At 41.6% G+C, this 22,568-nt stretch overlaps 1 protein-coding gene and 1 long non-coding RNA gene across 4 annotated transcripts in view; both read right to left on the bottom strand.

The window, feature by feature from the left end:
* TXLNB (taxilin beta) overlaps window positions 1–22,568 on the bottom strand; it is an 84,399-nt gene that overhangs the window by 5,679 nt on the left and 56,152 nt on the right. For all 3 annotated transcript variants that reach the window (XM_032274611.1, XM_032274609.1, XM_032274610.1), the window contains exons 5-8: window positions 18,787–18,981; window positions 16,866–16,985; window positions 11,600–11,674; window positions 2,676–2,768 (exon numbers count right to left, since the gene is read on the bottom strand). In XM_032274611.1, the coding sequence (XP_032130502.1) occupies window positions 2,676–2,768; window positions 11,600–11,674; window positions 16,866–16,985; window positions 18,787–18,981 (483 nt within the window). The remainder of the gene's footprint in view (window positions 1–2,675; window positions 2,769–11,599; window positions 11,675–16,865; window positions 16,986–18,786; window positions 18,982–22,568) is intronic.
* LOC116549206 lies at window positions 7,905–9,208 on the bottom strand. Its single transcript, XR_004267750.1, has 2 exons — window positions 8,867–9,208; window positions 7,905–8,521 (listed from the first exon to the last, which is right to left on the bottom strand). It is a non-coding gene; the product is annotated as an uncharacterized LOC116549206 (long non-coding RNA).

Below are 22,568 nucleotides of genomic sequence, written 5' to 3'. Positions count from 1 at the left end.
GACGAGGTTTCAGCATATTGGTCAGGATGGTCTTGATCTCTTGACCTTGTGACCTGCCCACCCCAGCCTCCCAAAGTGCTGAGATTACAGGTGTGAGCCACCACACCTGGCCTTCACCCCCATTTTATAAATGGGGATAGCAAAGTTCTGAGAGGTAGAGTAATATTGAGGTAAATTAACAGAAGAGTGGGGCTGCCATTCTTTTATTTCATTTAAATAATGAAATAAAAGAATGGCAGCATATGCAGTATTTCCTGGTTCAAGGAAGTGAGAAGTAAGTAAAATTCAACCTGTCTTTTTTGAACCTGACACTACTCACGTTCTTGGTTGTAGGATCTCTTCTTTGCCTGGGTGAAGTGGAGAACTAGGCATGTACACAGGTGCCGTTTTCCTGGATGAAACATAGCTGGGCACTTGCTGTTTGGTGCCAGCCTGGCTGAAGTTGGGTACCCATGGAGGTCAGAGGCTGGGCCCAAGACTGTCAGCCTCTGGCTCTATAGGAAAGCTAGGTTTTTAATTTTGATGATATGTTAATCTAGTTAGTAGTTTGTAAATTTTTTTTTTGTTTTTTTTTTTTTTTTTGAGATTGAGCCTCGCTCTGTCACCCAGGCTGGAGTGCAATGACACAATCTTGCCTCACTGCAACCTCTGCCTCCTGGGTTCACGTGATTCTCCTGCCTGAGCCTCCTGACTAGCGGGACTCCAGGCATGTCCCAACATGCCCAGCTCATTTTTAGTGTATTTTAGTGTATTTTCAGTGGAGACAGGGTTTCACCATTTTGGCCAGGTGGTCTTGAACTCCTGACCTCAAGTGATCTGCCTGCCTCAGCCTTCCAAAGTGCTGGGATTACAGGTATGAGCCACTGCATCTGGCCAATTGTTTGTAAACTTCTTAAGATCATCAATCTTTTTTTTTTTTTTAGATGAGTCTCGCTCTGTCGTCTGGGGTGGAGAGCAGTGGCGCGATCTCGGCTCACTGCAACCTCTGCCTGGGGTTCAAGTGATTCTCCTGCCTCAGCCTCCCAAGTAGCTGGGACTACAGGCGTGTGCCACTATGCCTGGCTAATTTGTTGTATTTTCAGTAGAGATGGGGTTTCACTGTGTTATCCAGGATGGTCTTGATCTCCTGACCTTCTGATACACCTGCCTCAGTTTCCAGAGTGCTGGGATTACAGGCATGAGCCATCACGCCTGGCCAGGTCATCAGTCATTTTCAGGATATGGCAAAATCTATGGGACCACACTTCAAAAAAATGTATATATGTGCATCATTTTTTTGTGTGTGCTAATTTTTAGGGAGTTCTCAGGCCAACTAATAAAGTCCATAAATGGACATCAGACTAAGAACTCCTGATTTAATATTTATTTCACGCTTAAAACTATGTAATTTTGAAGTAAAAACATTTTTTCCTGTTCTATTTATTCCAATTTTAAAATGCTAGAATTAAAAAAAAAATTTAAGAAAATGGATAGTTCCATTCTGGAGTGGGAAAACTGTAACATTTAACTAGTGTCAGTATTATTCAGGTTGCTCGTTTAATTGTAAAATTTATCATAGTATTTTAAAAATATATTTTAAAAGGATGTTTTCTACACTTCAAAACCGTTAATACCAATCCCTGTTCAGAAACACAGTTCTGATGCTGATTCTGTACTGGGAAAACACTGAACAGCTTTAAACATTACATTCGATAATAATACTGGCACCTTATATTTGAAAAATATTTGTAAAAAGTTAAATTCCTTCCAAAATACATTAATTTAACTTCACAGTCTTGTGAGTTAGGCAGGGAAAGTAATATTTGCATAGATGAAAACAAATTAGAGGCTGCGTGTGGTCGCTCATGCCTGTAATTCCATCACTTTGAGAGGCTGAGGTGGATGGATCACATGAGGTCAGAAGTCTGAGACCAGCCTGACCAACACGGTGAAACCCGTTCTCTATTAAAAATATAAAATTAGCCGGGCATGGTGGTGCATGTCTGTAATCCCAGCTACTCAGGAGGCTGAGGCCGGAGAATTGTTTGAACCTGGGAGGCAGAGGTTGCAGTGAGCCAAGATCACGCCATTGCACTCCAGCCTTGGCAACAAGAGCAAAACTCCATCTCAAAAAAAAAAAAAAAAAAAGCTTCCGGAAGTTAGGTGGATTGTCCAACACTACCTGATGAGTAAGAACACACCAGAATTGAATTCAGACTTTCATCTTCTTATTCAAGACTCTGTCAGTTAAATCATATAAGTTATTTTCTAAGAAGGCTCATATAAGAAGGTATTTCCTATTCTAACATTCTACTTTTATGTATTTGTATAAAAGTTGTTCTTGTTTTTTTAAAAATTCTTACAAGGGTATTTTTTGACTTCAGTATATACAGCATAATGTTAAGTTGCTAGCTCTGGTCTGTTTTTTCTTTTTTAGTTATCCATGGGGTTAGATAAAGAACTATTCTTCCTCAGAGTGAAAGTGTATCTTAGAAATTTTGGACTCTTGCTAAGATTCATTCACTAGATGCTTATCAATTAAAAAATGTGGCCCTAACCTCATTCCTAACCTATAAATATTTCACTACTTCATGACATGCACCAAAATATCATAGTGAGAGAAAGAGGAAACTGAAGGAAATTTGCCTGTGAAAACAGAAAACGTCAGTATTTTGTTGGTGATAAGCAATACTCACTTTGTCCATTTCCTGTTTGAAAGTGGCAAACACTTCGTTGCTTTTTGTTAGTGTGCTCTGGAATTCTTCAAACCGTCCTGAGTAGAGAGTGAGCTGTAAACAGAGGAAAGACTGGATCCTTCAGAATTCTTCCAGAAGAAAACAAGTCATTGTTCATTATTTAAAGGAATTCTCAGTATAGTATTAGTAATATATTTAGTTATTTTATTTATTACAAGGTTAACCTAGGTCAGTGAGCCTAATTCAAATGTTTCTTTAAAGAAAAATGAGGGCCGGGCGCGGTGGCTCAAGCCTGTAATCCCAGCACTTTGGGAGGCCGAGGCGGGTGGATCACGAGGTCAAGAGATCGAGACTATCCTGGTCAACATGGTGAAACCCTGTCTCTACTAAAAATACAAAAAAAATTAGCTGGGCATGGTGGCACGTGCCTGTAATCCTAGCTACTCAGGAGGCTGAGGCAGGAGAATTGCCTGAACCCAGGAGGCGGAGGTTGCGGTGAGCCGAGATCGCGCCATTGCACTCCAGTCTGGGTAACAAGAGCGAAACTCCGTCTCAAAAAAAAAAAAAAAAAAAAAGAAAAATGAAAAAGTAGTCCGGGCGTGGTGGCTCATGCCTGTAATCCCAGCACGTTGGGAGGCCAAGCCAGGTGAGGTCAAGTGTTTGAGACGAGCCTGGCCAACGTGGTGAAATCCTGTCTCTGCTAAAAATACAGAAATTAGCTGGGCATGGTGGTGGGTGCCTGTAATCCCAGCTACATAGGTGACTGAGGCAGGAGAATTGCTTGAACCTGGGAGTCGGAGGTTGCAGTGAGCTGGGATAGTGCCATTGCACTCTAGCCTGGGCAACAAGAGCGAAACTCTATCTCAAAAAAGAAAAAAGAAAATATGTTATTACTGTTTCATTATATTACAACTTTTACCAGCGTTTATTGAGTACTATGTGCATGGACTGTATGTACAAAAGTATTTAACACATGGATCTGCGTTTGGGGGACCTACACTTCTAATGAGAAGACAGCTTGAAAGACAACTTGACTACAGCACAATGGCTACAAAGTCAAGTCAGTTAAGGACAGTGGGTGATCATGTGAGCTGCATGTTTATGGAGAAGGTGAACCTTGAACTTGGTCTTGAAGGAAGGGTAAAAATAGACAAATGAAAAGATGTGATAAAGGATATGTGTCCTGGACACGGACAAGGGCCATTGCCATGATGCAGGTGTACACCACTCTAAGCAGGTGCCATTTCTGTTTCAGACATCAGAGTTTTGTATGTCGATGAATACAGCATTCTAGCCAATAGCAGTTAAATGTCCCTTTTTCTCAATATCAGTTTATGTTATACATAACATTTTTCTTTTTGGTGCCGCAAAAAAAAAAAAAAATTAGTACTGGGACAAAGGATTTCTTAGCAAAGCAATTCTTTTTACTTCCTGCAGAAAGGGTACCCTGTTAGCAATCTTGCCATGAGAGTAAAATGAACAAAGGAAAGCAGACATATTTGTTTCTTATGCATTTGGGGTTGTCCTTACTGATGTGTCTGATCTCCGTTGGCTGGGGCCAGACCTCACAATCTAAACTAAAACCCAATTGGCTAATAACTTGAAACTTTTCTAAACAGGTAAAAGCAATGGAGAACAGAAAAGGAAGCCCAAATAAGGAAGGGGCATAGGCAATGAGCTGGGACGTGCCTGTGAGCACATCCAGCACAGGTATCTTGGTTAATGTACAAAGACATAGAATGTACTCTGTGCCTGTAAGCATGTCTAACAGCTACATAGGATAGGGCTTCTAACAAAAAGCAAGAAGGCTTTTGAAGAAAGTGTTTAAAATAAACTATTATTTTAACACTTATGAATTTTTCTTAAACAAGATGGGAAACTTTGAAGAGGAACATTTCTACTTCCTACAGTTTATTACACCAGTTTTCCACAGATGGAAGTAATAGGTCTTAAGGAAGAGATGGCTTTTTCTAACTTGCAGAGAAGCATTGTATGGATTAGCATTGCCAAGTATGTGGCTCACTGGAGAGACAGGGAGAGGAGCATTTGTATTGCCAAGTGCTTGCATTCAGGTTGGAAATGGGGGTAACACAGTGAAGGAAAGTGTGTAAATACTTGATTGTTAGTTACAGTGAGAAAATAATAAAATCTTGTCTTTGAAAATAATATTAGGGTAGCATGTTTTGAATGGGAGAGGATTTAGTATGGATGATTCAGGTTGGCCAAGCTTCAATTTTCAAATGAATCTTTGGTACTCTTGGGTGTCCAGAATAGTCCCAAGTCCTCAAATGGGTACAATATTTTCATATATCACATTTTTTGTATGAAGAAGCAGACTTGCAGCATCCATCAACAAACAAGAGCCCTGGCTGCACTGGAGAGACCAGGAAAGCTGGGTTATCAGCTGGAAGAAGGCACCGATTGGCCAGCTGGTGTTATCAGTGAGACTGTCTTTTTTAAAGTACAGAAAGCACCCTAAATGACAGCTGGCAGATTGGAAAACGCAGTCTTGGGGAATGGGAGGAGAGAGGGAGTATGTATGAATCAAACAACCTCTAGAGCCCAGAAAATTTCTTATCTAGAATGGGTTTTCCCCAATAATTTGGAGTAGTAGAGATTTTACTGCAGTAGACAGGAATGATAACAAAATGATAACATAAATCATTTCTGTAGAATATTGATTATCTGAAGTCAAATGACAGCTGATCATCATTTTGAAATAACTCATTAGTACTGTAAGTATGTGACAGAACCGAAATTTGTTTCTCATGATTCCTTAACACACAGATTGAAGAAGACAGAGTACAGGGGCATCAGGGAATTGGTGGTCAAGAAGGTGCTCTAGGGTTTTACACACACAGACACACACACAGACACACACACACACATACACACACACAGAGAGAGATAGGGTGCCTAAGACAATGTTTACTGTTTTTTTTTTAAGAGACAGTCTGATTCTGTCACCCAGGGTGGAGTACAATTGTGTGATCCTAGCTCACTGCAGCCTTGACCTCCTGGGCTTAAGGGATCCTCCGGCATCAGCCCAGAATATCAAGGCTATGGGCACATGGCATCATGCCTAGCTATTTTTTTTTTAACCCAGGCTGGTCTCAAACTCCTGGCCTCAAGCAATCCTCCTGCCTCGTCCTCCCAAAATGTTGTGATTACAGGCATGAGCCACTGTGCCCAGTCAATATTTACTCATTATGTGCAATGCACTCTGACATATTCTGTTCAATTGCATTTTCATTTTTTTCAAAATACTGGCTGGAATCCACTGTGGGCTGGAATTGATTTCAGGGCCCACAAATGGGTCAGACCTTTTAGTCTGGGACACTCTGCCCTGGGGTTAGCTCTTGGGACTGGCTGCCTACCCTGTACATCATCCATTGGCCTAGGGTGGGAACAGCTACCCCCAGCAGATCCTGGTCACCTTCTATCACAAAATATTTTCATTTGTATTTTCAGCCAGACCCCTTCTATTAACATTTTTCCTTAATTTCTCCCCGTTCTTTTCCCAACTTAATCAGTAACTCTAGCAGAGTTACATAGAGGCCTCAGATACTGTGGTCTCCTGAGCTGATCCTTCCAATCCCTCTTGCAGCCCTGTAGTTGCAGGTTGCAGACAGATGGGTGCAGGAGTGAGCACATGTCTGGTCCATCTCACAGATACAGCCTTGATGGAATCAGCAAGAACAACCACCCCCAGGACTTCAGCCCAACATGAGCTAACAGAGGCAGTAAAAGCGCTCAGGTTAGATTGTCTTCACTTAACTGGGTAAGAGTGTCATCATGTCTTACTTTTCCATGTGTACCTGTTATATTTTTTCATCATGTCTCAAAGTAAAGGCTTTAAAAAAGAAAAAGACAGAATGTTCTTGTTGGCGTATTAATTGGGCAGATTTTGTTTACTTTTCTTACATTTTCTTGTTGCTGGCTCATGAGCATGGAGAAGACAGACACACCCAGAGTTCTAAGAAGTAGTGTCTTGATTCATCACCAGCTCTTCTGTGCTTTTTCTAGTTATGGATTTAGTTTTGGTTTCCCCTCAATTAAAAAAAATTGATTGTAGTAAAATACACATAACACAAAAGTTACCATCCTAACCGTTTTTAAGTGTATAGCCCAGAACTAAGTATGTTTCCAATGTGGTGCAACCAATCTGCAGAACTTTTTCCATCTTGCAAAATGGAAACTTTATACACATCAAACAACAATTCCCCATTTCTCCTTTCAGTGACCAGTCTTTAATATTGTGCTTTTTTTCCTATTTGACCTCTCTGTCAGGTAGCAAAAATTGTGGATTTCTCAGATAACTCTAACACTCTCTTCTTCTACTTACTAAACGTCTGTACTTCCTGTTTACTGAAAGGATATTTATTTGGTAGTGTCTTCCCTCTCACCGTCATGCTGACATGATGCATGTTTGGTTTCATGTGTCATGTTCCCAGTCTCACTTTGGTATTTAAGAAAACCATGGCAGGACATCAGAGGTCATGCATAGCATTTCTCCTGCCAGAGGCAGAAATAGAAACAAACTCTCTATGATTAGAACAACAACAAAAATTGCCTCAATAGTTCACTTTTTTTTGTTTTTTTTTTTTTTCGAGACAAGAGTTTCACTCATTCACCCAGGCTGGAGTGCAGTGGCGGAATCTCAGCTCACTGCAACCTCTGCTTCCCGGGTTCAAGCACTTCTTGTGTCTCTGCTTCACAAGTAGCTGTGACTACAGATGCCCGCAGCCACGCCCAGCTAATTTTTGTATTTTTAGTAGAGACAGGGTTTCTCCATGTTGGCCAGACTGGTCTTGAACTCCGGATCTCCTGATCCTCCCACCTCAGCCTCCCAAAGTGCTGGGATTACAGGTGTGATTTAAATGGGCCAAGTGACAAACAAAGTCTTTTAACTGAGCACCAAATTTTAATTAAACATTCAAAGAGCATGGGAAACAACTGTATCCAGGAATTGTCTTGGTAAACCTGTGAGATTTGGTTTGGGAGTAAGTCCAAGACAAGAATAGGTGCAGTAGTGCTCTCCTCTTACCCTGCAGAGGCATGGAGAGGATTTCAGACCTTTAAGACTCTGATTACATGCTTTTAGCAATTACCCACTGATCTTTCCCCTTGGGTAGTATTTTGTTTCCACATCAGATATTGCTGACTTCCCACATCTACTGCTGTCTTCATCCTTATTGATCCAATGAACACTCTTATTTGTAGTGACAATTGTATCCCATTGATCATCTCTGACATTTATTCTGTTGCCTTGGCTTGTATAATTGAAAGCCAGACATTGCTTCCCTAAGTGAGAAGCCTGCCACCAATTGGTGAGCAGTTGTCTTATGACTGAAAAGTGACTTCTCTAGGAAAATAACACAATCTGTCCTTGATAATCCTCTTGCTCAGAACTTAGAAATGGGGCCTTGGCCTTATGCTACTCCCACTTCTTTCAAAACAGTGTAAAACCAAAGGAAGTGTGGGAGTGCTACGCAAAAGAATCTGTGATAGAGTTTGTTTTCAAAGTTTTAAAAATGTAATGCTGATGCTTTTTAATGAGGAGCTTGTTTAAACATGATTACACATAGGGATTCGAGACCTCTATTTTCTTCTTGAGGTTTAAGTAATTATTAGAATTTCAAAGGTAACTTGGAGACAAAAATAAAGACAAAGGAGGGTTCTTGCAACTAGTGAGGCTGCCTGCACTGTGGAACACTGTGAGCACTGGGTAAGAAGGCGGGGTCAGCTTAGCTTAGGGCCACACTTCTTCACCTCTGGAAGTTCTCTATGCTCATGAACTAGAGCTGAAGAGCATCTTGGGATCACCTTTTCTAGTGGTTCTTCAACTTTTTTGCAACTCAAGACTCCTGTTGTCTCATATTTTCTTATATGAATCTTTACCTATGAAATACTACTACTAGTTCATACATTAATTAATAGCCCATACTTTTATTAACATTATTGTTACCACTACATTGTGAGTTCAACTAAGCAGAGATTTTTCTCTCTCTTATTGATGAATGTATCTCCAAACCTAGAACCACGCCTAGCACTTAGTAGATGCTCAGTAAATAGTGGTTGAATTAATGATGCTTATTTGGGGCCAGACACTGAGCAAAACGCTTTGCATGCATGATTTGAAAACCAACTATGTATTGCATATGCATTAACTGCATCCTTTTAAAAACAACCATAGGCATAATTTCCATCCACGGTTGCTGAGCAAGAGCTGGCGTAATATCAGAAACAACTACATGTTAGATAGTAGCTGCTACCTTATGTGCTGATGTTTTGGAAACTCTGAAAAGTCACAGGCCTCTCAAGGGTTGCAGGCCTCCAGCTTGGGGTCATTGATTCCTTATAGCATTTTCATTTTGCAGACAAGGAAACTTAGGTCCGTAGAGGGTTAGGTGAGTTGCACAGGGTCACACAGCTTCTCAGGAAAAGAGCCAGGACTCAACTGGGCACGGTGGCTCATTCCTGTAATCCCAGCACTTTGGGAGGCCGAGGCAGGTGGATCACGAGGTCAGGAGTTCAAGACCAGCCTGGCCAAGATGGTGAAAACCCGTCTCTACTAAAAATACAAAAATTAGCTGGGCACGGTGGCAAGTGCCTGTAATCCTAGCTACTTAGGAGGCTGAGGCAAAGAATTGCCTGAATCTGGGTCGTGGAGGTTGCAGTAAGTCGGGATTGTGCCACCACACTCCAGACTGGGCCACAGGATGAGACTCCACCTCAAAAAAATAAAAAATAAAAAGCCAGGACTCTGGCCCAGTGCCTGGACTCACAGATGAATGAGGAACAACAGCGAATCTAGAACCCCTGGTCGATGCTTTTTAAAGTTTAAGGGGGCGTAGGTGGGAAATTAGATCAAAACCTTTATATTTTTATTGTACAGGTCATTAAAGGCCTGATTGTAATGCCAGCTGAGTGAATCACTCTGTAGCCTGGATAGCCCAGAGTTTAACAACATAATCTACTCTGTTCAAGTTGATTATCTTCCTTTTGCATGGAGGAGTAGAGATTGCATGTAGCAGATGATGTAAATAATACACAGCTTCAAGTATTGTTTATTGTTCCCTCAAGGTGCTGTGCGGTAAATGAGGCAGAGAGAGAATTAGAGGCCTTGGCTTGATTCCTTGGGCTCCCCCAACCCCTAGACAGTGAGGTCACACCCCTTTCCTTCTGCTAGACAGCCAGCAGTCGGCCACCCACCCTGCACCATGCTGTGATGAGTTCCATGACTGCCTCAAGGATGATGTTGAATTTGTAACTCTGAGCCCTTTAATTCAGACACATTATGGTTCTAACCTCTATGTACTTAGTGTGTTAAAACAACTCTTCATTGTCAGAGAGTAGTTCATACTGGAGAAAATAATTTATTCTTGCATTGTTATATACACATTGCAGAAATATGCTTTAAGAAGGCTAGATATGAAAATGTTCCCTGTATTTTTGTCTATGTAGTGGCATAATCTGTGATTTTAAGTTTCTTATTTGCTTTTTTCTTTTAGAATGAACACAGTTTTGTGTGTGTGTCTGTGTGTGTGTGTGTGTTTACAATGAACAAGTACTCAGCTGTCAGCACATAAACATTTACAAATCTTAAATTAATGCTGCCCAACTTGGAAGGTTTCTGATTTCTTTGCCTTCAGTGAATTTCTCCCTGTGACCTCACAGTCCCTTTAGCACTTGGGTGTTTCCCGAGGCAGCGGTGCTAGAGCCCTCCTGTGGCCTGTGGCAGGATGGTACTCCTGGAACCCACAGGGACCATTATTTAAGAGACGGGCAGAGCCCCAAGGCAGGGGGAAGGTAGGTGGGTCTGGCTTTCTTCCAGAGTCAGCTGTGGCATGAGTGTCCAGAATGGTCCCTCCTTTTTTTGAGTCTGAAATAGGAACTCCCAGAGTCTAATAGAAGCGCATAAAAGGTGTCACGCGGCCAAATCAAAATGCTTCCTGACTTGCCTGCCACTTCTACCCATTCACCACTGACAAGGCCAACCTCTGATGGCACAGAAACTTGAGTGGTGAATATTTTTCTCCTTTTCTCCTTCCTTCCTTCCTTCCTTCCTTCCTTCCTTCCTTCCTTCCTTCCCTCCCTCCCTCCCTCTGTCCTTCCTTCCTTCCTTCCTTCCCTCCCTCCCTCCCTCTCTCTCTCTTTCTCTCTGTCTCTCTTCTTTCTTTCTGACAGAGACTCACTCTGCCGCCCAGCTTGGAGATGCAGTGACATGATCTCAGCTCACTGGAACCTCTGCCTCCCTGCAACCTCTGCCTCCTGGGTTCCAGTGATTCTCCTGCCTCAGCCTCTTGGGCAGCTGTGATTATAGGCACGTGCCACCACACCTGGCTAATTTTGGTATTTTTAAAGTAGAGACAGGGTTTTACCATGTGGGCCAGGCTGTTCTCAAACTCCTGACCTCAGGTGATCTTCTTGCCTGGGCCTCCCAAAGTGCTGGGATTACAAGTGTGAGCCACTGTGCCCGGCCTCATTTTCTTTTTATGACAAATAATATCAAAACATGAGGACATTTTAAGAATCACCATTCATAGATGGTGCATCTGAGCAGTTTAAGATTTCTTCTTTACCTTAACAGGGCAATGAGAGGGAGACAGAGGGAAAATAAGGAGCGCTAGGTGGGAACCTGGACAGCGGCTGACTCTGCTGACCACTGTGCTGTCATCCTTTGTCTGTCAGCAAACCTTTGACTGGATGCTGCCGGCGCAGAACGTTTCTTTTTCATAGATATAATATTGTGCTTTTATTTTTACTTTAAAATAGTAATAAACGTGAAGTTGTTCTTCATTTCCAACTCCCATCCCCCATCTCCTGCCACAGATGGGGCCTTCTGCCACCACCTTTGGCCCCAGCCTTTTTATCTGGCACAGTAAGGACAGTGCCCCCATGCCTTGTCCCCCTGAGCTCACCTGAGCCTGCAGGACTGTCTCTTGTTCCTTCAGCACTTTGGCCTGAAGTTTCCACTCTGCCGCCTGGTTCAGCAACTATGAGAAGAGTGTGTGGAAAGATGGTCAGATTTGCCTTTTAGATTACCATTTGGCTGTAATTTGTCTATAAAACTTAACCTGCTCATTAACCTCCTTAAGTAATTTTTGGGAACTTTGAAAAGAATTTAAGAAAGCTAAAAAACAAAACAAAACAAACAGGCCCAGCATGGTGGCTCATGCCTGTGAGCCCAGCAATTTGAGAGGCCAATCTGGGAGGACTGCTGGAGGCCAGGAGTTTGAGACCAGCTGGACTACATAGGGAGACCTTGTCACTAAAAAAAAAAACAACTACAAAAATTAGTAAGGGGCGATGGCGCATGCCTGCAGTCCCAGCAACTCGAGAGGCAGAGGCAGGAGGATTACTTGAGCCCAGGAATCCCAGGTTGCAATGAGCTTTGATGGCACTGATGCACTCTAGCCTGGGCAACAGAGTGGGACTCCATTTCTAAAAGAAAGAAAAAGAAAGCCAAGAAAACAATTGGTCTAAAAAAGTTGGATTCTCAACGATAAACTATTAGTTTTAATGAAACTCAAGTATGAATCACACAAAACTCAACTTCCCACCACATTCTGGAACCTTCTTTAGCAATCCTGGCCAACAGTCATTCAGCCTCTGCTTGACCTCTCCAGAACATCCCCACTTGCGGCACTTTTATCAGCAACCTTTTTTTTTTTTTTTTTGAGACGGAGTTTCGCTCGTTACCCAGGCTGGAGTGCAATGGCGCGATCTCGGCTCACCGCAACCTCCGCCTCCTGGGTTCAAGCAATTCTCCTGCCTCAGCCTCCCGAGTAGCTGGGACTACAGGCGTGCGCCACCATGCCCAGCTAATTTTTGTATTTTTAGTAGAGACGGGGTTTCACCATGTTGATCAGGATGGTCTCCATCTCTTGACCTCGTGATCCACCCGCCTCAGCCTCCCACAGTGCTGGGATTTCGCTTTTATCGCCCAGGCTAGAATGCAGTGGTATGATCTCAGCTCACTGCAACCTCTACCTCCTGGGTTCAAGCGATTCACCTGCTTCAGCCTCCTCAGTAGCTGGAATTACAGGCACCTGTCACCATGCCTGGCTAATTTTTGAATTTTTAATAGAGACAGGGTTTCGCCATGTTGACTAGGCTGGTCTTGAACTTTTGACCTCAGGTGATCCACTGCCTCAGCCTCACAAAGTGCTGGGATTACAGGTGTGAGCCACCATGCCCGGCCAACAACTGTTTCTTTGTCGTAAACCCAGAATTACTCTCCTAGACCACCGCTGCTGTCTACCATAGCACACGTGATATAATAAGAAATATGTATGTCCTTGGTCTTTGTCCCTGATTCCTGACACAGAGCTTCTAACGTGCATCAGAATCTCCTACAGAACATACTGAAATGCAGACGCCTCTTAGACAATAGGATTTAGGAAGTACAGGGTGTGACTGAAATCTGTGCTTAGAGAAAATACCCAGGATGGTGTGGATATTGGTGGTCTGTAGATTACATTTTGAGAAACATGGGTTAGAAATTTGACCTATTGGTCTAAATCCTGGCCCCTGAGAGCTGATGGCTTAGATTGAGAAGGTGATTTGGGCATCAAATGACACACTCATATATAATCGTGTAATTTTAACTTAAGATGAATGTCCACTTACTTATCAATTTTGAGGCAGGGCTGTGGTCTTTGTTTTGGGTACGTATTTTCTGACTGGAGTCCAGAGAGTTTTTTGTTTTGTTTTGTTTTATTATTTTTTTTTTTTTTAAATCACAGGCTGTTGGGTTTGTGTTTGTGTGTGTGTCTGTGTGTGTGTTTAGCAATAGTGCTAGAACCTAAAAATACTTGTGAAGCAGCTTGACTGGATAATTCTCTAGAGTTTTCCACTTTCCGCCCAGTCTTTGACAGCTACTCATACCTAGTTTGACAGTTGTTTTTTGCCATTTGCTTGCATTTAGTCTTTCAAAGCACCAAGCATAATTTGCACAAGCAGTTTTTTGTTTTCATACATATATTTCATCAGTTTATGTAACATCCTGTTGATTTACACAAAAGCAAGTGCAATTGGAAAAGAAAGGTTTGTGCAAAGAGCTGATTCTTGGTAAGCTCCACCTTACTAAATTGGAGCAAATATTTGTAGCCCTTCCAGAGAGTGGCTTGGTAGACCTGTGAGTCAACGTGTTGTGGGCATCTGTCAGTGTGTTTTACAGAGACGATAGTGAACATCAGAAATCAATTTGGCTAGTCAGTCTGGTGTCAATCAATTAAGAAGTTTCTCGGCCGGGCGTGGTGGCTCACGCCTGTAATCCCAGCACTTTGGGAGGCCGAGGCAGGCGGGTCACCTGAGATCAGGAATTCGAGACCAGCCTGGCCAATATGGTGAAACCCCATCTCTACTAAAAATATAAAAAATTAGCCAGGTGTGGTGGCGGGCACCTATAATCCTAGCTACTGGGGAGGCTGAGACAGGAAAATCGCTTGAACCCAGGAGGTAGAGGTTGCAGTGAGCTGAAATTGAACCATTGCACTCCAGCCTGGGCAACAAGATTGAAATTCTGCCTCAAAAAGAAAAAATAAAAATAAAAAAAGAAGTTTCTCTTGTAGTTGGAGATAGGCTGATTTAAATTTTCAACTTTTACTTTATCCCTATTGTAAAAACTGTCCATGAGGTCTATGTATTACTTATGTAATCAGAACCAAAAAGAACAATAAAATCATGAAAGCATCTTTTTCCTCATCTAAGTTTGTCTCTTTCCCATGACCCAACCTCTCCATTTGTAAAATGGGTTGTATTTGTTCCTCTATGCCTCCCAGGGTGCAAGGAAGGTTGATTCTCATAGAAGTGCAACTGACTACCTGTGAGGGGACTGAGGCAGCTATAGAATAGAAGCTTTACAGTGTCCCCTCTGGCCATCTGAGAGGAGTGGTGGCACTGTGCCTGCTTATTGTGAGCTGGCTATGCAGCCTTGTGACTGGTGACCCCTGATCTCAAGGGAGGCTGGTGGCTGCCTATTCTGCCTGGGTGACTTGATATCTCATCACTTCCAAAAAGAAGTGCCAAGCTGCCACCCGGGTAGGTGGTGAGCTTCAAAGAACTGAGGGGAGTTCTCTCTCTTTGACTCAAATCTGTTTTGCTGAACCAGGGCAGGGTGCTAGTTTCTTGCTAAGGCTGGGTCATCTCAAACCTGCTCTCCAATGTCTGTCATGTGCATCTTTATCTAGTTCTTTCTCTGTCACGTCTCATATGTTGTATAACCAATTACCGATATCCTATGGGAAGCATGTTTTACCCAAGGGTAATTATACCAGTGGTGGAATTTCTGTTCTCTTGGATTGTGAATAATAATTGAATGTTTTATTTTTTCCTTTGAGAGCTAGGTTGTAGATGGATTTAATAAATTAATCTGTTTCTTAGGAGAACATGATTACTGATTTGAAATTATCCAATGTCCACCAGGTTATGTTGTTCAAAATTTGTCTTTTTGTTGCCATGTTTGAAAAGTTATTTTAAAATTACTATTCTAACCAATTGAATTGATTCGGGTCTGATTTTAGGTAAATGAAAAGCTCCAGATCGAAATGTGAAATGGCCAAGTGTGAACAATTGGTCCATGGACTATGATTTACCTCTCTCTCATCCCAGCAACAGATAAACACTTCAACTCATACCTCTGAAACACACGTCTGAGTGTGATGCACCGTCAGAGAGAATGTGGGCTTTGGGAACAGAGGCACATAAGATCGAAACACACCTTGCTCAGTCAGCAGTGTGTGACTTTAACAAGTTGCATTTCTTCTTGAAGCCTCAATCATCTCATCCGTAGAATGGCCCTACAGTTTTTTCGGGGGTGCTTGAGATTAATGAAATACCAATAAACACCACCTCTCAATTTCCTCAGCCCCAAACTCAGGCGTCATCCTTGACTTTCTCCTTTTCTCTTTGTCACCAGCCTCAGGTCTGCAGCGCTGCCTGTTGATTTTACATTGGAAACAACTTTCATCCATCTCCACCCCTCTTTTCTGCTGCCATGTCCCTAAACCAAGTCATTGTCATATTTCATCTGGCTTGCTTTAGTAGCCTCCTGTCTTCTTGCTCTCTTGTCCCTCTGCAGTCTGTTTTCCACCCAGGAGCCAAATTAGTCTTAGCAGATGCAGAGCAGATTGTGTCATCACTTCCTTTGCAGAAGTACCCACTACTTTCCCATTATATTTAGAATGAAATCCAAATGACTTTTTCAGCCCTACAGAGCTACACCGTTTGGCTCCTGCTTACCTCTCCAACTTCATTTTGAACCCTTTCCCCATGCTCTTGCTTCCCTGACCTTTTCCTGTTTCTGGAGCACGCCAAACTGGTTCCAACACCAGGGTCTCTGTTGCTGCAGACGCTGGAGACAGACAGTGCTCCAAGTGGCAGCTCCTCATTGGGCAGGGCTTAGTTCAAGCATTCTTCCCTCCAGGAGGCCTTCCTGGTCACTCAGTCTAAAGTACCTCCCCTTCTTTGGCCTCTTCTCAGTTTCTCCTTATTTCCTTAGTAGCAGTAATTATTGTCCGAAATGACCTTTCCTTGTTTGTTTGTCTGTTGCCTGTCTCTTCCCAGTTAGACTCTAATCTCCATAGTGGAGATGGCCCTTCTCTGTCTTGTTCACAGCTATGTCCCATGGTGCTTAGCAGATAACAGGCACTTGAAAAACATGTGTTGAATGGATGAATGACTATTTTATGTAAAAAGTAGCGTAGATACAGTGCCTTAGACTTGGGTGCCTAATTTAGTTCTCCATAGAAGCTGGGGCTCTTTCTCCATCAGTCTAGTGTTCTTTGATCACCATAAAAACAACTTGCGGCCGGGCGCAGTGGCTCACGCCTGTAATCCCAGCACTTTGGGCAGCCAAGGTGGCAGATCACGAGGTCAAAAGATCAAGACCATCCTGACCAACATGGTGAAACCCCGTCTCTACTAAAAATACAAAAATTAGCCGGGCGTGGCAGTGCATGCCTATAGTCCCAGCCACTCGGGAGGTTGAGGCAGGAGAGTTGCTTGAACCTGGGAAGCGGAGACTGCATTAAGCCAAGGTCACACCACTGCACTCCAGCCTGTGCGACAGAGCGAAAGTCCATCTCAAAACAAACAAACACACAACAACAAAAAACAACTTGCTCAAATAGCCTCTGACACGGAGGTAGACCAGATATGCACAGTGACTAAAGTGATAAGTACGTATTCCTTTTCTCGTTTGTGTTGCTCCTCTGCTTCCTTCATCATTTCTTGTGCCTGCTCGAGTTTTGCATCCACCAGCTTCTGCTGTAGTTCTCTGTGCTTAAATATTTTGTCCAGATGCTAAGAAAAATAAAGTATACATAGAAAGTTTGGTTTATTATTGGTGCTTAAAAACACAAAACAAATTCACATTAATACATATTCTCCAGGTTTTAAGATTTAAAAGAAGAGAGGGATAAATGCATTGGCATCACTTATGGCTTTACACTAAAGCTGTAGATTGGTGAACCGCCCCGCCCCCCAACTTTGCACCACACACACAAAGGTAGCTACAAAAGGTAGAGGCACCAGAATTCAGCAGTATCAATGCCAAAAGATCCATACACTATTTTTCTAAATGTAACTGTTAGATATGATGCTATTTATTATGCTAGACAGCACAGACAATGATGTATCAGTATACAATATACAGGGGCTGCAGTGGTATCATTTGGTATTTTGGGTCTTTCTGTGAATATAAAACCACTTTGAATCACAACATTAGTGCAATTTATCATGATGAATTCTCCACATTCTTGCCTCCAGTGTCGTGAGAAAGCCTTGGGGTGCCAGCATGTGGTCTGAGGTCTGTTAGTGAGGCCTGAGCCCCCTGAATTCTGCTCTGTTGCTCTGGTGGGGATGACAAGCCAAGGATCATAGACAAATTGATTTGCCAGTGTGCAGAACTCGCCACAACTTTTGACCTCTGGACTTGTTTGGTGAAGAGAAACCTCCGACTCTACTTCAGTATGAACAACTTCCTGGTCACTGGGAGGTCCCGTCAGAAACAGGACATGGAATTCTACCCTTAGGCTTTGCCTAGAACCAGTCCCAGGAATATACAACCAGTATACCAGTCCGTTCCCATCTGAGATCTCTCTGAAGCATATGGACAGTCTCCTTTCACTCCTTCCTTTCCTCTTCAGTCGGAACCTCCATTCTGGAGCTGGATTGATCCTCGTGACAAGATAAAATGGTAGCATGGCATTCTGGCTTACTGAGTGGAGTTTCTTGATTTACCTAACCACTGCGACCATATGCTATTGGCTCAGTTTTGTGCTTGATAAAGTCTTAGCATGTTGCCAACAGAGCCGCTTTGACTATGTTATGTTACATTTTAAAGTAGAGATTTAAAGTTTGGGTGGGATAGGGAAGGATGTATATCTAAATCCCAAGAAGTTATCTGGAATCTTAAAAATACATTAAATATTAAAATATAATTTTGGGATAACAAAAGACCTTGATTGTCACCCTAATATAACCTATTCCAAGTAAAAGGCTTTTGGCTCTTGTGACTATGGGTTAGTGGTTTAATCTCTTAGCTTCTGCTTCCCATCTATAAGATATGGGTAATAAATTATTATCTAGTACATAAGATTGTTGACGCAATTAATGCCATATGGTATGTCAAGTACAGCACTTAGCACATTGCCTGATAACAAACTAAGCACTGAATAAATGACATCATTATTATTACAATGATTACATTATTATACGATTATTGGTCTGCTGGGGTGCGTCGAATACAGACTTAATTTAGATGACATGGCAATTCTTAAGAGTGCATGAGTTATTTTTGGCTATACAAGAGGGTTTCTAAAAGGCTGAGAAATATTATTTTCAAGGAAAACTTTGCCCACAGCCTATCACTTTCTATTTATTGCCTTTACTTTGCAGTGATGCCAGTTTTGAAGAAATCCCATCTGACTTTCAGTCAGGTATTTTGTAAGACCATCTGTCTTCATTTTGGCTAGTCAAGGAAATCCAATCCTAAGTATTAATCAGTTGAGAGGGCTGGCCGTAACTTATTAACCAAGCTGCCACCTTCACCACCCAGATCCCGATCTGTGTACTGTTCTAAGTTGTTTGATGTGGTTCTCACCTCCTCTCTGAGCTCATACTGATCAATGATGCTTTTCAGCTTTTCTGCAAGCTCTGTGTTCTCCTGACAGAGCTTCATATTTCGCTCACTCTGCTGCTCAATCTGGCCCTGGATGTCCGTGAGGGTACTCTGGAAATGACTTGTGATTTCCTTCCTTTTCTCTTCTTCCTCACGTGCCCGCTGAAGGGCCTCTTCCTGCAGATAAAAAGCAAAACATTTTGTTTAAACGCACCCTGGGTTTATAGAACTCAGGATTAGGCCACCAAAAGGAGATTAGTGTGCAGAGTAGGTGGGACTTCTTTTTTTCTCCGTTTTCTAGAACTAAAGCTGCTCAGCCCCAAAATAAATGTATGAGTAAAGGTTTCAGCTGTGAGCACACAGTTACTCAGAGCAGGTGCTATGAAGGCCTTGAATTTGTAGTCGGTGATGAATAGACTTGCTTTAAAGATGACAGGTCTCTTGCTGAGTGAATGAACTGCAGCGATTTCTAACAAACACACAGTCACATGATTTTGATCTCTTGTCTGTGGCCTGAGAAAACGGCCCCTTGAGTTTACTGATTGATGAGACAGATCATGTGTTTCTTTGGGTTGGTAAAGGAAGAACCATAGATCTTACATTTCCCTATAAAAACATGGCATATTAACCACATAATTGTATTACCCAAGTTTTGTAAATATAAGTGATCACAATAAAAATTTTCTCTTCATGAGAAAAAAACTTTCATCAAAAAGCTTTAAAAAAGGAAACTAAGATAGCATAGCTCAATTACAGCCATTCAAGAAGATAAAAGGGAATCTTTCCAAATATACTAGATATTATTTTGTTTTTGAAAGAACAATCATTAAATGTGTCACAAAGGGTAATTAAAATGTTCAATGTAAATTTTGAATCTGAAAGCAATATTAAGTTTCAAATCTTCTTTAACTCTAAAGTGAAACATCTAATTTTCCTTCTTCTGCTTTGTTAACATTGAAGAATTGCAAATTAACTTTTATATCATTTCTGTTCTCTTTTCTCCTAAATCAAAACTCTCCATTCATTGCTAACCACTGACAATGAGCTCCAATTTCCTTCATATCTATATTGGGAATTGCTTTGTGATTGTTATTCTCATTCTTTTCAAAGAAAAGGGTTTAATCTTGCTACATCCTACCAAAGATAGAGACACTTACGTGGCTGACAAATGATACAGACATTTTAGGATTCCTTTCGGTTCTGATTAATTATTAATATGAAAGCTTGCTTTGTTGTTGGCAAGTAAAATTATACTGCATTTGATTGCCTACCAAGTTCAAATTATGTAACAGGACTTTTAAAAAGAAATAATAGTTTTTAACAGAAGTAATTGTACAGACCTTTATCATAACAGAATAATGTGATCAAAATAGAAACTGATGCTGAAAATATATGCTCTAAAAATATTATAATTTGCTGGGCACGGCAGCTCACTCCTGTAATCCCAGCACTTTGGGAGGCTGAGGCAGGCGGATCACCTGAGGTCAGGAGTTCAAGACCAGCCTGGCCAACGTGGTGAAACCCCACCTCTACTATACATACAAAATTAGCTGGGCATGGTGGCACACGCCTGTGATCCCAGCTACTTGGAAGGCTGAGGCAAGAGAATTGTTTGAACCCGGGAGGCAGAGGTTGCAGTGAGTGTAGACCTTGCCATTGCACTCCGGCCTGGTCAAATTAGTGCAAAACTTCGTCTCAAAAAAAGAAAAAAGAAAAGAAAAAATTGATATATATATATATATATTTTTAAATTTATCATTAGGTTTCTTCTTTCATCTACAATAATAACACATTTCCTAATTCTAATGTGACTCCTGATATCAGAATCATAATTTATTCATGTTATAAATGTTTATTAAGCAACATCTTCTCAGGGGTATTAAAGATATCTGTACTTCCTAAACTGAAGAAATAAACTATCCAAGATGTTATTTTCCCTGAACTTTGTATACCAACCCTTACTATATGTGTTTTGCTAAAAATAATTATGGCTACCAGCTAAGAGCAACTAAATACATATGTATGATTGTGATTGTTTCCTCATTGGTCCTGAATAGCTTAGAAGTCAGCAAGTTTGGAATCAGAACTACAGACCATGATTTGAATTCCATTTGTATTTATAAACATTCTGTGAATGAATGAATCAACCATCCCATGCAAGTCTGAGGTTTTTTTGCTGGGCACTGGCTATAGAAAGAAGGTACAGATGTTAGGATGGCGCTAAGTTAATGTCAAACTAACAATCATAACCCCCAATCCTAGCCCAAAAAATGGCATTTTGCATTTCACATTATATTGGGTTTTTTTGTTGTTGTTTGAGATTAAGTCTCACTCTGTCTCCCAGGCTGGAGTGCGGTGGTGCAATCTCATCTCACTGCAACCTCTGCCTCACAAGTTCAAGTGATTCTCCTGCCTCAGCCTCCGAAGTAGCTGGGATTACAGGCAGGCATCACCACACCTAGCTAAATTTTTTTATTTTTAGTAGAGATGGGGTTTCACCATGTTGGCCGGGCTGGTCTCAAACTCCTGACCTCAGGTGATCTGCCCATTTTGTCCTCCCGAAGTGCCGGAATTACAGGCATTGAGCCACTGCGCCTGGCTTATATTGTTTTTCAATGAGACAAAAAGAAATCTAGCAAAATCTTATAAAATTTTACTCCATTGATAAAGGATTTTCAATCATTTGGACAGTGTCTCAGATCAAATGATCTTTTCTTTATCAGCTACATTATTCGAAGTCAAAATAATGTCAATAAAATTGAGGGATAAAGTCTGAGACAACAAAGGAAAAAACCTTGCAAGCATCACTGTGCATCTTCCAGCTGGTGCCGTGCCTGGCACATAAGCCATAGGTATTCCGTAAATGTTTATTTAATGAATCAATGAATTATTAATTTATGTACAGACAGGTGAGTAGCTTGGACTAGATCATTCCTACAGTCCTTTCCACATTAAAAGTCTGTGATACCCTGATAACAAACACTTCTTATTTCTTTGGGAAAATCATGCTCCCTGAGACACTTATCCCTCTCTAAGTAGGCAGTTCTTTTTCAGTATAGTTTGAGGTTGAGATTTATCACTTCAGATATATGTAGCGTTTTGTTGAAACAAGCCCATGTCTCAGACTTTCATCAGTCCTTTCTTCAATTATCCTAAATTGTGAGGCTGTGTGTGTGTGTTTGTGTGTGTTTGACTCATTAAAGAAGCAGTTTTAATAAAGAAAAGTAAAAGCTAAAATTCGTGATGGTGGAAAGACCTAGTTACACATTGTCTTCCCAAGCTCCCAGCACATGGATTTTAGATTCAGGTGTACTTAAGCTGTTTCACTAGTATGGCCAAGGAAGCTCAAATCCAGTTGACCCTTCTGCAAATAACAACTAAAAACTCTGGATGAAACACAAGAAACAATGATGACACCAAAGGGTAAACAAAATCAGACAGACTCTGGAGGGAAGTTGGCACTTGTATGTAAGTTTCCCATTTTTATAGCTTTCAGTTTGAGAGAAAACTGCAGTTGATGGGAGCATGAGGTGGGCAAAATTCTCATCTAAGACGTACGATCTTTCATGATGGAGGAATAAGAATACAGAGCTCTGGACAAGTATAGTCCCTCAACAGTGACGGGGAGATGATCCAAAAAAAGAGAGAGTCAGAGAAATAGAGCCCAGATCCTGTGAATAAACTTTCCTCAAATCCGACTGGCCTTGAGCCACACATTTGCAAAGTAGCCTAGCTAAGTAAAAAAGGACTGAACTGAGATTTCA

The sequence above is a fragment of the Sapajus apella genome, unplaced genomic scaffold, assembly GCF_009761245.1.
Source record: "Sapajus apella isolate SASKATOON/1434 unplaced genomic scaffold, GSC_monkey_1.0 scaffold6, whole genome shotgun sequence".
Classification (NCBI taxonomy): Eukaryota; Metazoa; Chordata; class Mammalia; order Primates; family Cebidae; genus Sapajus; species Sapajus apella.
This window is presented reverse-complemented; position numbering and strand designations above follow the sequence as displayed.